Source organism: Entelurus aequoreus, linkage group LG23 (genome assembly GCF_033978785.1).
Source record: "Entelurus aequoreus isolate RoL-2023_Sb linkage group LG23, RoL_Eaeq_v1.1, whole genome shotgun sequence".
In the NCBI taxonomy this organism is placed as follows: domain Eukaryota; kingdom Metazoa; phylum Chordata; class Actinopteri; order Syngnathiformes; family Syngnathidae; genus Entelurus; species Entelurus aequoreus.
Window position 1 is genome coordinate 8,211,862 of NC_084753.1, and position 15,245 is coordinate 8,227,106.

General features: G+C 43.2%; 1 protein-coding gene across 1 annotated transcript in view; it reads left to right on the plus strand.

The window, feature by feature from the left end:
* Positions 1-449: 449 nt before the first annotated feature.
* enpep (glutamyl aminopeptidase) overlaps positions 450-15,245 on the plus strand; it is a 41,550-nt gene continuing 26,754 nt past the window's right edge. The window contains exons 1-7 of the mRNA XM_062034876.1: positions 450-1,137; positions 4,941-5,082; positions 8,198-8,332; positions 8,433-8,553; positions 8,747-8,901; positions 14,198-14,311; positions 14,395-14,529. Of these exons, the coding sequence (XP_061890860.1) occupies positions 497-1,137; positions 4,941-5,082; positions 8,198-8,332; positions 8,433-8,553; positions 8,747-8,901; positions 14,198-14,311; positions 14,395-14,529 (1,443 nt within the window). The 5' untranslated portion in view covers positions 450-496. The remainder of the gene's footprint in view (positions 1,138-4,940; positions 5,083-8,197; positions 8,333-8,432; positions 8,554-8,746; positions 8,902-14,197; positions 14,312-14,394; positions 14,530-15,245) is intronic.

The window sequence follows — 15,245 nt, forward strand, 5'->3', positions numbered from 1 at the left end:
GAGGCAAACTTACCGAGCGGTATAGTACCCAATATGATTCATTAGTATGGCGGTACTACTAATACCGCTATTCTATTGTGATTAGTCAATATTTCAGTGTTGTGAGAAGAGTCATCAGGCACTTCTCCCACAGTTGACTACAATTTAAATTTATGGCCAGACTGGGATTCAAACCATGATCCAAAGCTAACTGAGAGATGGTACATTCACTTGCACTGTCACTTACCCAACAGGAAGGTGGTAACACGCAGGTAGGACTTGGTTTTTACAAGCTCCACACATGGACTTGAAGTTCAGCTGTTGACCGACTGGCAGATTGTGGATTTACAAGAGTGGGCGGGCTCATAGCCAGTCTTGCCACAGAAGTCCTCCCACCCTCTAATTCTTGGACCAGCCCCCACACTAAAATACACACTCCGGCAGACTCAGTCTTCAGTTAGAAGTTGAAGGTTTTGACCTTGGCGCAGTCGAGCCAGTTCCTAGACCCGATCTTGCGATGGCGCTGGCCAGCATGGACTTGGATCAGGAGAAGAAGAACTACTGCATCCGTGGCAAGCACGTTGTCATCATCTGCATGACAGTTGTGGTCTGTTCGTTAGCAGTGGGTCTCGGGGTGGGCCTCACCAGGTCTGAGACCACTGCCACCCCTGTGAATTCCACACCAGCTCCCACGCCAGAGCCCACACAGGCGCCCCAACCCGGCAGGGGGCCCTGCAAGCTTTCTAATGATGCCAGCGGGGACTGGAAGAATTTCCGGCTACCTGACTATGTAAGACCCGTTCACTACGACCTGCTGCTGGAACCAGATCTGGATGATGACACCTACACGGGCACCGTGGAGATCTACTTGGAAGTCAGCAAGCCAAGCCGACATCTGTGGCTCCACATCAGGGATACATTCGTCCGTGAGAAGCCCAGGCTGCGACTGCAAGACGGGAAGGGGCGTCAGGAACAGGTGTCCGTCAGGAGCTGCTTTGAGTACCGACCTCAGGAGTACGTGGTGGTGGAGGCCACGCAGGAGCTGCCTGCCACCGGGCCTGGGGAGACCTACGTCTTGACTTTGGACTTCCAAGGCTGGCTGAACGGCTCTGTGGTGGGATTTTACAGAGTGGTCTACACGGAAGAAGGAGTCCTCAAGTAAGTTTTTGAATTCCCTCCTATTAGAAGTTATATTTAAATTTGTAGAATTATTATATTGAACTAATACCTGTGGGAGGTCGCCCCAACACCTTGTCCAAGTCTCCCTAAAACGTGTCCCATTTGTTTTTGCTTTGTGCGTGTCATTTATCATTCTATTATGTTGTCTACATTATGAGGGACAAACTGTAAAAATGGATTATGAATCTACTTGTTCATTTACTGTTAATATCTGCTTATTTTCTGTTTCAACATGTTCTATCTACACTTCTGTTCAAATGTAATAATCACTTATTCTTCTCTTCTTTGATACTTGACATTAGTTTTGGATGATACCACACATTTAGGTATGGATCTGATACCAAGTAGTTACAGGATCATACATTGGTCATATTCAAAGTCCTCATGTGTCCAGGGACATATTTCCTGATTTTATAAACATAATATAAATTTTAAGATTTTGTGACGATAAAAAATATCGATGTAATCATAGTAGTATCAACTAGATACACTCTTGTACTTGGTATCATTACAGTGGATGTCAGGTGTAGATCCATTCATGGCGTTTGTTAACATTGTGTCGCCGGTGAGCTATTGTATCGTCCTTCGGTGTGTAGTGAAGCATGTTTAGCTATTCCTTATCCTCCAGTGATAATAGTACCTGTAAGAAACATACTTTATTTGTCGCCATGGAGACAAGGATTAGTGATTTAGAAGTAGCTAAAACACCGTGGATGGATGTTAGCCATGTCTTAAAGTACCTCTTCCTGAGGGTGTTTCACAAACCAGCACAGATGAATGGAACAAGTTTGTGGAGATTTTGACATAAAGGGGGGTGCTCTAGTTATGATCAATAACATATTATTACAGGTTGATAACAACAATCGTTAAAAACTCAAAAACTACAATAGTTAGAGTTAGACCAATAGTTTTTGCAGCACAAACTAGCACAAATGAATGGAACAAGTTTGTGGAGATTTTGACATAAAGGGGGGGTGCTCTAGTTATGATTAATAACACATTATTGCATGTTAATAACAAAAATCATTAAAAACTCAAAAACTACAATAATTAGACCAATAGTTTTTGCAGCACAAACCAGCACAAATGAATGGAACAAGTTTGTGAAGATTTCAATATAGTTGGGGGGTGCTCTAGTTATGATTAATAACACATTATTACAGGTTAATAACAATAATCTATCAAAACGACAATAGTTACACCAAACATTTTTGCAGCACAAATCAGCACAAATGAATGGAACAAGTTTGTGAAGATTTTGACATAAAGGGGGGGTGCTGTAGTTATGATTAATAACACATTATTACAGGTTGATAACAAAAATAGTTAAAAACTACAATAGTTACACCAAACATTTTTGCAGTACAAACGAATGGAACAAGTTTGTGGATATTTCGACATAGTTGGGGGGTGCTCTGGTTATGATTAATAACACATTATTACAGGTTAATAACACAAGTCATTAAAAACTCAATAGTTAGACCAATAGTTTTTGCAGCAAAAATGAACGGAACACGTTTGTGAAGATTTTGACATAAAGGGGAGGTGCTCTACTTATGACTAATAACACATTATTACAGGTAATTAACAAGAATCTTTAAAAACTACAATAGTTAGACCAAACATTTTTTGCAGCACAAACCAGCACAAATGAACGGAACAAGTTTGTGAAGATTTTGACATAAATGGGGGGTGCTCTAGTTATTATTAATAACACATTATTACAGGTTAATAACAATAATCTTTAAAAACTACAATAGTTAAACCAAAAATGTGTGCAGCACAAACCAGCACAATCTTAGCACAAACAATTTGGACTGGTTTGGGACAAGGCTTTTTCTTGCCTTTTCACTATCGCTCCTCACTAATTCTACAGATGAATTAATTGACGAGGCACAACGGTCGGTAGTTTACCATGAGGTCAGGATCGAGGTTAGGTCTTTTGAGTAGAGGATGAATAACCGCTTTTTTGAATGCTAGTGGAACAGTGCCGGAGGAAAGTGATAAGTTTATAATATTTAGCACTGATGGACCTAATAATACAAACAGTTCCTTGATAAGTTTCCCAGAAAGTGGGTCAAGTAAACATGTTGTTTGTTTTATCCCACTTACACGCCGTAATAATTCCTCTAATGTTATTTCATCAAAAAGAGAGAGACTATTTTGGAGGGCAATATCCGTCGTATATACAGTCTTATCTGTGTTAATAGAACCCAGTTGTAGCTTTAATCTCCTTTCTATTGAGTTCAATGTTCTTATTAAAGAAATTCATAAAGTCATCTGCCGAGTGGGTGGAGCTACTGGGAGGAGTCCCTTGTTGGGTTAGCGATGCTACTGTACTGAACAAATATTTAGGCTCGTTTTTGTTGAGGCGGATGAGATTTGAGTAATATTTAGCTTTAGCTAAGGTAAGCATGCGTTTATAAGTTATTTTAGCTTTAGCGGTGCTATACTATCAATGGTTTCACGCAGGGCGTCGTTAAAGTTGTTAGTGAGGTTATTAATAGAGCCCACATAATTTGGGAATGGTGCTATTACCGAAGGCAGTTGGTCAGCAAGAGTCATCGTTGTGGCAGCATTAATGTTGCGGCTGCTATAGCAGTTATTATTATTATTAGCTTATTGACAATGAGTCAGAACTTCGAATTTTATAAGGTAATGATTGGACATTACTTTAGTATCATAACTTTGGAGGTGGTGACACCCCTGACAAGCACTAGATCTATCGTATTACCGTTGCGATGCGTGGGTTCATTTATTATTTGTGTAAGACCACAGCTATCAATTATGGTCTGGAGCGCCACGCACTGAGGGTCCGATGGGGTATTCATATGGATATTAAAGTCCCCCATTATGATTATATTGTCGGCGTGCGTCACTAGATCAGCAACGAACTCTGAGAATTCACTGATAAAGTCCGAATAGGGCCCAGGGGGGCGGTAGATAACAGCCAGGTCGAGAGGCAGCGGTGTGACAGACCTCATAGTAAGCACCTCAAACGATTTATATTTATTATTTAGGTTAGGGGTAAGGTTAAAGTTTTCATTGTATATTAGTGCGACCCCCCCACCCCTTTTAAGGGGACGGGCAATATGTGCATTCGTATAGTTAGGAGGAGATGCCTCATTTAGCGCAAAAAAATCGTCTGGTTTGAGCCAGGTCTCGCTAAGACCAATGACGTTAAGATTGTTGTCTCTAATGACCTCATTAACTAATAATGTTTTGGGAGACAATGATCTTATGTTTAAAAAGCCCATATTATAGGTAGTAGGCTGTTTTGATGAGTTTTTGTTGAAATTATCTGTAGTAGCAATATTAATAATGTTGCGTTTATTATGCGTAGTGCACTTTAAATAGTTTCAACCATATCTAGGAATTGATATGACGGGAATTTTCAGATTGTTTGCTTGGTGCTGCGATAAACTGAACGCATCATAATTTGCCACCTCAGTAGAATGCATGTCCACCTCTGACACAGTCACTGCAGATTTAGTGGGCTTTATGGGCGGAATAAATTATTTAGGAGTTAAAAGTCCTCTTGTCTCTCATATTGCATTTATTTCATTTCATTTAATTATTTATTTCAGGCAATGACATAAAAAAGTACAAAGTTGACAACACATAATATAAATGAATATAGTGCAAAAGGTAATGTATAGTATGTAATGCGTACTATACATTACCATATTGATCGTGAACGATGGGCAAATTTCCAAAAATGCGCAGTTTCCCTTTTCCCTTTGCAGTTTCCCCGAGTAGTTTTAATTTCATCGAATTTTCAGGAAGGTTGCCGCGACTGATCACGAGCCAACGGACGCCCGCAAATCCTTTCCCTGCTTGGATGAACCCAACCAGAAGGCCACCTTTAAAATCGCCATCATTCACGACGCGGCCTACGGTGCACTGTCCAACATGGCAGCCGAGGTAGGTGCGACCGACACGGTGCACTGTCCAACATGGCAGCCGAGGTAGGTGCGACCGACACGGTGCACTGTCCAACATGGCAGCCGAGGTAGGTGCGACCGACACGGTGCACTGTCCAACATGGCAGCCGAGGTAGGTGCGACCGACACGGTGCACTGTCCAACATGGCAGCCGAGGTAGGTGCGACCGACACGGTGCACTGTCCAACATGCCAGTTTAGGTAGGTGAGACCGACACAAATGTGCAATTTTCAACATTGAGCTAAGTTCCAAAAGGGAAGAAACTGCAAATAAATGTGCTCAAAACCAATTTGAACTGAACGTGAAATATGTAGCACTGTCACGCTGCATTGAATAGCAGATATACTCTGTATGTTTTATTAAAAAAACACCACTGATGAGCGTACTTGCCAACCCTCCCGGTTTTACCGGGAGACTCCCAGAATTCAGCGCCACTCCCGATAACCTCCAGGAAGAAATTTTCTCCCGATAAACTCCCGGAATTCAGCCGGAGCTGGAGGCCACGCCCCCTCCAGCTCAATGCGGACCTGAGTGGGGACAGCGGCGACAGTCTGTTTTCACGTCCGCTTTCCCACGATATAAACAGCGTGCCTGCCCAATCACGTTATAACTGTAGAATGATCGAGGGCGAGTTCTTGGTTTCTTATGTGGGTTTATTGTTAGGCAGTTTCTTTAACGTCCTCCCAGCGCGGTAACAACACACAACAACAGCAGTCACGTTTAGTCTACCGTAAAGCAGTTTGTCTGCCGTAAACAGCAATGTTGTGACACTCTTAAACAGGACAATACTGCCATCTACTGGATAGCCTCCGGAACACTGAAATTCAAGTTTTTATTTTATTTATATGTGTAATAAAATAAATATATATATATATATATATATATATATATATATATATATATATATATATATATATATATATAGTTAGAATTCACTGAAAGTCAAGTATTTCATACATATATATACTGTATATATATGAAATATATATGAAATACTCGAGTTGGTGAATTCTAGCTGTAAATATACTCCTCCCCTCTTAACCACGCCCCCAACCACGCCCCCCGCCCCAACCACACCCCTGCACCGCCCCCGCCCCACCCCCCACCCCCCACCTCCCGGAATCGGAGGTCTCAAGGTTGGCAAGTATGCTGATGAGTACATTCAATTAGAGCTGGGCGATTATGCAACTTTTTGTATTGATCCAAACCAAACTGATCCGATCATGTACTCTTTATCAGACCCATTATGGCAGTGGTCCCCAACCACCGGTCCGGGGACCGGTACCGGTCCGTGACGCATTTGCTACCATGCCGGACAGAAACACTGAAAAGTTTTCTCCGACTTAACTTTGACCTGTCCCACAAGACCAGGGGTGTCCAACTTGTTTTCATTGAGGGCCACACCGCAGTCATGGCTGCCAATATCATCAATCAATCAATTAATGTTTATTTATATAGCCCTAAATCACGAGTGTCTCAAAGGGCTGCACAAGCCACAACGACACCCTCGGCTCAGATTCTACATAAGGGCAAGGAAAAACTCACAACCCAGTGGGATGTCAATGGGAATCACTATGAGAAACCTTGGAGAGGACCGCAGATGTGGGTGACCCCCCCCCCCCCAATCAGCACTATTTAAATCATTACTTTCTACTACACCACACAACCTTCAAATGACATGTTAATGTCGTGTAAATTAAGTCGATTATTATCATTATTTTTTGTACACATAATTATTATTATTGACACAATTACTTATTACAATTAATTCCTTCAGAAGTAGATTTTGCAAGACTTTTGTGATAAAACTTCATAGGTCTGGCACGTGTGGTAGAGGTATGATTCATTAGGTTAGAGCGTTTTATGTGATGACTAAGTGTATGCGGACGTTAATTAGAAACACCTGTTACCTGTAACTGCATTATTACAAACAAACAACACAAGAGAGGAAACCAGCAGGCACAAGACATTGATACAACGTTGATTACACGTACATGTCCTTTAAAACTGACTTTGAAACAACCTTGTAAAGTAGTTGTATTTGTAAATTGATGTCTAATGTTGGATCCACCAAATTTCAATGGTCAAATCAACGTCACAACCCGACATTGAATAAACATTGTCAAAAAGTATCTTGGTTCAACGTTGTATTTGTGTTGTAGAATATCCATCCATCCATTTTCTACCGCTTGTCCCTTTCGGGGTCGCGGGGGGTCGCTGGAGCCTATCTCAGCTGTATTCGGGCGAAAGGCGGGGTACACCGTGGACAAGTCGCCACCTCATCACAGGGCCCACACAGATAGACAGACAACATTCACACTCACATTCACACACTAGGGACCATTTAGTGTTGCCAATCAACCTATCCCCAGGTGCATGTTTTGTTGATTAATATTATTTTTGTTTGTTATTATATATATAAGTGTATATATTTATATAATAAATCATAGTTTAACTATGCCCCCTTGTGGTCTGTGCCGTCTACTCCCCCAGTACACTTCTCTTACGACCCCTCTCCTTACACGCTACAATATTTTATTGGTTGAAAAATGACCAAGTTTCAATGTCAAATCAACGTCACAACTTGACATTGAATAAACGTCAAAAAGCATGTTGTTTCAACGTTGTATTTGTGTTGTAGAATATTGGTTGGGAAATGACCAAATTTCAATGTCAAATCAAGGTCACAACCTGACATTGATTAAACGTCGTCATGTAGTATGTTGTTTCAACATTTATGTTTGAGTTGCCCAATGACAGGACCTAAGTCAACAAGCTCTCAGTGTTGTTTCAATGTCTTGTGGCTGCTGGGTAAAAGGGTGGATGCATTGCGGCTCTGCGTTTCTGGTAACAGTTGGTAGCTAGCTACGTGGAGACGTGTCAGCGGGCTTCCCTCCAGACCGGGGGCCCACGTCTCTGCAGTGATGGGATTCTGGACAGGACAACACGGTGCAATGCAAGGAGGAACACTTTTGCCTGCTAACAGCTGAATGAATCCCTTGCCTCTGTTTCGGGGGTCCGGGGAATGTTCCCAGCTCCTCAGGCTGAGTGACATGCACATTAGCCAACATTAGTCCTTTCCACTGTCCCCTCAGAGTGCCCCGGAACTACTACCTGGCAACAAGAAGAGGACCTCTTTCCAGAAGTCCATTCCAATGAGTACCTATTTGGTATGTTTTGCTGTGCACCAGTTTGGTCATGTGGAAGAAATATCCGCCAGAGGAATTCCTGTAAGTTTAAGACAAACAACAGCAATAATTTCTATATTGGTAAATAAGTCCTGGATTTTACAATCAAGTGCAATAATTGATGAACTTTTCTATCTTTTAGTTGAGAATCTACGCCCAGCCAAGTCAGTTATCAACCGCCACATTCGCGGCCAAAACGACCAAGGTCATTTTTGATTACTTTGAGGACTACTTCAATATGACATACTCCATCTCAAAACTTGGTATGTTAAAAAACATCAAAGTTCCTCCACATTTAAAAAAGGGAACACTGCTTTTCTTAGTCATGTGACCATGTGATCGTTTTCCCACAGTCCGTTCAAGGTATGAACTTCCTGAAAATGTACGGGAATACTTTGTAAGCAATGACTTCAATGGAGTCCACAGTAAGTCAGTCTCTGTGTGTGTTTTGTCAAGACAAGATAGCCATCCCTGACTTCGGGACTGGTGCAATGGAGAACTGGGGCCTCATCACCTACCGGGAGACCAACTTGTTGTATGATCCAAACCAGTCGTCGTCCTACAACAAGCAACGAGTTGCCAGTGTCATCGCCCATGAGCTGGTTCACCAGGTAATTGCCAGATTATCATTGACTGAGGTGGTGTTTCTCAAACGTTTTAAACCAATTACCACCTCAGAAAAAACTACCAACATTAAAATACAGTATTCTTTAAAAACAAGGCAGATGTTTTTATTAACAGTTATATTTAATATTCACTGTAACATTACACACAGTTTGAAGAGTAACACTTTGTTTGAACTAGGGTTGTTCGGTATACTGGTACCAATAAAGTACCACGATACTAATTGATTGAAATCGGTACTATACTGCCTTTGAAAAGTACCGGTACCGTCCTTTCATCATAATCTCCACTGTGTGGCGGTGACTACAGAGCCGAGGCGCATGATGTCGGGTGTGTCAAAACGTACACACAAAGTGCATACAAGCAATACCATCTTGGAGAGGAGGAATGGCAAAAAAAGGACAATTCTACTGGTTAATAAAGAGGGTGGTGTAGTACAATATGGAGGTATGTGGGTTCAAAACTAACGGTAAAGGTGAGAGACGCGCTTCAAAGTTGCTTTAAAGCACGCCTCACCAAATGTGGTGATTAGTATTAGCACCTTTGCTTCAAACTTAGGTAAACATTTAAATAATAAGCATTCAGATCTGCACAAGGAGTGTAAAGAGTGACAGGCAATGATGTTGTTACACCTGTCCTGCTGTTCGGCTCCGATGCAGACCGAAGAAGAGGAGCACATGGCAGACGTTCCTTTCAGGGTCCATGTTTTCTTCGGGGGTTAACATACTTCACATTACCCGTCAATGGGTCTGCTAAGCTCCACTTTCACGTCAGAATGACGAGACCGCCGATTTGTGACAATCTGGTTGCTTTATTGTTAGTTTTGCAGAACACAACCGGGCCCATTCATCACTCTACTGCGCAGTGCAAGAAGCTTCCGGAACAGGCACAGGACAGCAGACTTTAGTGATTGAACATTTGCATGAAAACGGATATTGTGTGATTTATATCTCTGTGCCCTCTTAAGAAATAATAACTGAAAGTGTTGTTTTTCAGCTTGTTGTGTTGTCGTAAGAAGTCACAAAGTACGACACCATGTTTAACTTTTATTGCCAAACGTCAGCAACACATGACCATACACATTAACACCAGCAGGTCGTTTAGGTAAAGTTCAAGTTAAAGTACCAATGATTGTCACACACACACTAGGTGTGGCGAAATATTCTCTGTATTTGACCCATCACCCTTGATCACCCCCTGGGAGGTGAGGAGAGCAGTGAGCAGCAGCGGTGGCCGCGCCCGAAAATCTTTTTTGGTGATTTAACCCCCAATTCCAACCCTTGAGTTACTCAACAGTCTTGCTTTATTTACAAGTCCATGCTGGCTCTCGCTTGTCCCCGCGTCCCGAACTCCGATACGACACTGTTATTGCAGCCATACGATATCAGCACAAATCATTCATACGTGTACGACCTATTTTGTAGTCAGGGTCTTGAAAATTGTCAAAGATTTTTTTAAGAATAGACATTTTTTCAAGACAATTTAAGACCCATTTCACATACATAATGGCACAAAGAAGCACAAAAACATGAACGATAAAGATTTCCGTGAATTTATAAAGCTTCTAAAACCAGTCGGGTATATTGTATTGTTAGCTCTAGAAGCTTCGTATTGTGGATGACAACGTAATAACTAATACTACATATCATTAATAAACAATTCTATTTTTACAATAAGCCATGAATACCATGAATTGATTAACATGGACCCCGACTTAAACAAGTTGAAAAACTTTTTGGGGTGTTACCATTTAGTGGTCAATTGTACGGAATATGTACTTCACTGTGCAACCTACTAATACAAATTTCAATCAATTCAATCAATCAATCAACCACTTCTAGACCTCCACCCCAGATCCCACCTCACTCCTACCCACTTCCCCAAAGTGGGCTGGCTCAAGGTGGAGGACAGAGTTAAACAACTTGCACTGAGCCTAGTCTATAAAATCCACTACACCTCCCTGATACCGAAGTACATGTCAAACTACTTCCTTAACGTAAATGACCGCCATAACCACAACACCAGGGGGAGCTCCACTAACCACGTTAAACCCAGATTCCGAACTAACAAAGGTCTTAACTCATTCTCTTTCTATGCCACATCAATGTGGAATGCGCTCCCAACAGGTATAAAAGAAAGGGCATCTCTATCCTCCTTCAAAACCACAATAAAAGTTCACCTCCAGGCAGCTACAACCCTAAACTAACACCCTCCCCGGATTGTTAATAATCAAATGTAAACAATCAAATGCAGATACTTTTTCTCATGCCTTCTGATCTCTCTCTCTCTCTCTCTCTCTCTCTCTCTCTCTCTCTCTCTCTCTCTCTCTCTCTCTCTCTCTCTCTCTCTCTCTCTCTCTCTCTCTCTCTCTCTATGTCCACTACTTGCTGTCCATATCCTACCCCCCACCCCCCTCCACACCCCTGATTGTAAATAATGTAAATAATTCAATGTGATTATCTTGTGTGATGACTGTATTATGATGATAGTATATATGATAGTATATATCTGTATCATGAATCAATTTAAGTGGACCCCGACTTAAACAAGTTGAAAAACTTATTCGGGTGTTACCATTTAGTGGTCAATTGTACGGAATATGTACTTCACTGTGCAACCTACTAATAAAAGTCTCAATCAATCAATCAAAACCATGGGCCAAAATTGGCTCACGGGCCGCATTTTGGTCACCCCTGGTTTGGGTAGCGGGCCTCCAACATTTTTTATCCAGACCGTCTTGCACTTTTATCCGAAGGAAATTTCTAAGTTCCCGCCGAACGCCTCTCATTTAATAATGAATATTAAAATTCCTTTTCTTCTGAAAACTCGATTTTCGATTATGAAAACTACAAAAGTCAAGCAAGGGTGGAGGTTGCTGACGTCATTTGTAGCGAAATAGGCTAATGAAACATCGCTACGCCGAACAGAACAAGAGCGTCCGTACAGGAAATTCCGACAGAAAGGTTGATATCGTATCGATATTTGGTATTAATATCAAATCGGGACACCCCTGACGAGCAAGCATCCATCCATCCATCCATCCATTTTCTACCGCTGATTCCCTCTGGGTTCTGTTACATAGGAAGTCTTATCTTTATGGTTATGTTGTTATCTAATTGTTATCTAAAACCTTGATCTGACTAGTTGGGACTTATTGTCACACGGGCGCGGACACATCTTATTTATTATGGTCACATGTTCACAGCAAGAGTTCACACTTTGTCCGTCCTCTCTTTGTAATTTGCACTGTTTATTGTCTGCGGAATAAGATAGCAGCCGCGATAAAAGTGAAGGTCAGAAGTCGTAAAGAAGTCAATGAACTAAAATGAACTGTTTAGTGTCACGTTGTGTAAATGGTAAATAAAAAGAGAATACAACAAATCCTTTCCAACTTATATTCAATTGAGTAGACCGCAAAGAAACTTTGTTATTTTGAAACACATTGCAAAAAAGTTGTCAGAGGGGCATTTTTACCACTGTGTTACATGGCCTTTCCTTTTAACAACACTCAGTAAAGGTTTGGGAAGTGAGGAGACACATTTTTGAAGTGCAATTCTTTCCCATTCTTGCTTGATGTACAGCTTAAGTTGTTCAACAGTCTCCCTTCTCATATTTTAGGCTGGTGGTATGATACAAAAGTAGGTGCTGTAACATGTGGCTTGACATGTATGAGGGTACAATATAGGGTGTGTACGCTTCTGTGGTTCAGTAAATACAAATATGCAGATGTGATGGTGATCCTCGGCCTTCCCGGTAAGGTCTATTCAGGTGTACTGGAGAGGAGGCTACGCCCAATAGTCGAACCTCAAATTCAGGAGGAACAGTGTGGTTTTCGTCCTGGTCGTGGAACTGTGGACCAGCTCTATACTCTGGGCAGGGTCCTTGAGGGTGCATGGGAGTTTGCCCAACCAGTCTACATGTGCTTTGTGGACTTGGAGAAGGCATTCGACCGTGTCCCTCGGGAAGTCCTGTGGGGAGTGCTCAGAGAGTATGGGGTATCGGACTGTCTGATTGTGGCGGTCCGCTCCCTGTACGATCAGTGTCAGAGCTTGGTCCGCATTGCCGGCAGTAAGTCGGACCCGTTTCCAGTGAGGGTTGGACTCCGCCAAGGCTGCCCTTTGTCACCCATTCTGTTCAGAACTTTTATGGACAGAATTGCTAGACGCAGTCAAGGCGTTGAGGGGATCCGGTTTGGTGGCTGCAGGATTAGGTCTCTGCTTTTTGCAGATGATGTGGTCCTGATGGCTTCAACTGGCCAGGATCTTCAGCTCTCACTGGATCGGTTCGCAGCCGAGTGTGAAGCGACTGGGATGAGAATCAGCACCTCCAAGTCCGAGTCCATGGTTCTCGCCCGGGAAAGGGTGGAGTGCCATCTCCGGGTTGGGGAGGAGATCTTGCCCCAAGTGGAGGAGTTCAAGTACCTGGGAGTCTTGTTCACGAGTGAGGGAAGAGTGGATGGTGAGATCGACAGGCGGATCGGTGCGGCGTCTTCAGTAATGCGGACGCTGAATCGATCCGTTGTGGTGAAGAAGGAGCTGAGCCGGAAGGCAAAGCTCTCAATTTACCGGTCGATCTACGTTCCCATCCTCACCTATGGTCATGAGCTTTGGGTTATGACCGAAAGGACAAGATCACGGGTACAAGCGGCCCAAATGAGTTTTCTCCGCCGGGTGGTGGGTCTCTCCCTTAGAGATAGGGTGAGAAGCTCTGTCATCCGGGAGGAGCTCAAAGAAAAGTAGCTGCTTCTCCACATGGAGAGGAGCCAGATGAGGTGGTTCGGGCATCTGGTCAGTATGCCACCCGAACGCCTCCCTAGGGAGGTGTTTAGGGCACGTCTGACCGGTAGACCCAGGACACGTTGGGAAGACTATGTCTCCCGGCTGGCCTGGGAACGCCTCGGGATCCCCCGGGAGGAGCTGGACGAGGTGGCTGGGGAGAGGAAAGTCTGGGCTTCCCTGCTTAAGCTGCTGCCCCCGCGACCCGACCTCGGATAAGCGGAAGAAGATGGATGGATAGATGGATGGTGATGGTGATCATCCACAATGATTTGAACAAGGTGGACATCTGGTTTATCTGAGCTCAGGCTACAGGGTCTGGGGATACAAAAGAATGCATTGACTGAAAAACTGTCCATTTTCATTACTGTCCGTCTTTTTGTCTTGGTATCACCTCTTTGTGGAGAATTACATTTTAGATGAAGGTCATAGACTTTGAAAAAGTGCTAGTGACAGACACAACAGACTGGCAGCCCCAAAGTTTTGAGATGTGTTTTTTTCTTTGCAGTGGTTTGGTAACATCGTGACTATGGATTGGTGGGATGACCTCTGGCTTAATGAAGGCTTTGCAAGCTTCTTCGAGTACATCGGGGTGGAGAAAGCGGAGCCCAGCTGGGGTATGGTGAGTTCCACCCAAAATAAAAACTAGAAGGGCCACACTAGAGACTAATTAGGACGCTCCTGTCTCCTCCATGCGGTATGCAGCGGGACATCATGATCATCGCTGACGTACTTCCTGTTATGGTGAACGATGCCCTCCTCTCGTCCCACCCAATAATCGTGGATGTGTCCACGCCAGCAGAAATCACCTCCGTGTTCGATGCCATTTCATACAGCAAGGTTGGTCTTTGCAAAAGCACACTGCAACATGGGAAATAAACCTAGTTCTAGTTGAACTTACTAAAGGCAGACCAAAGAATGACTTACACGATATTGCCAAAAGTATTTGGCCACCTGCCTTGACTCACATATGAACTTGAAGTGCCATCCCATTCCTAACCCATAGGGTTCAACATGATGTGGGTCCACCTTTTGCAGCTATTATGGATTCAACTCTTAATGGAAGGCTGTCCACAAGGTTGCGGAGTGTGTTTATAGGAATTTTCCACCATTCTTCCAAAAGCGCATTGGTGAGGTCACACACTGATGTTGGTGGAGAAGGCCTGGCTCTCAGTCTCCCTTCTAATTCATCCCAAAGGTGTTCTATCGGGTTCAGGTCAGGACTCTGTGCAGGCCAGTCAAGTTAATCCACACCAGACTCTGTCATCCATGTCTTTATGGACCTTGCTTTTCATGTTGGAAGAGGAAGGGGCCCGCTCCAAACTCTTCCCACAAGGTTGGGAGCATGGAATTGTCCAAAATGTTTTGGTATCCTGGAGCATTCAAAGTTCCTTTCACTGGAACTAAGGGGCCAAGCCCAAGTCATGAAAAACAACCCCACACCATAATTCCACCAAATGTCACACTCGGCACAATGCAGTCTGAAATGTAGCGTTCTCCTGGCAACCTCCAAACCCAGACTGGTCCATCAGATTGCCAGATGGAAAAGTGTGATT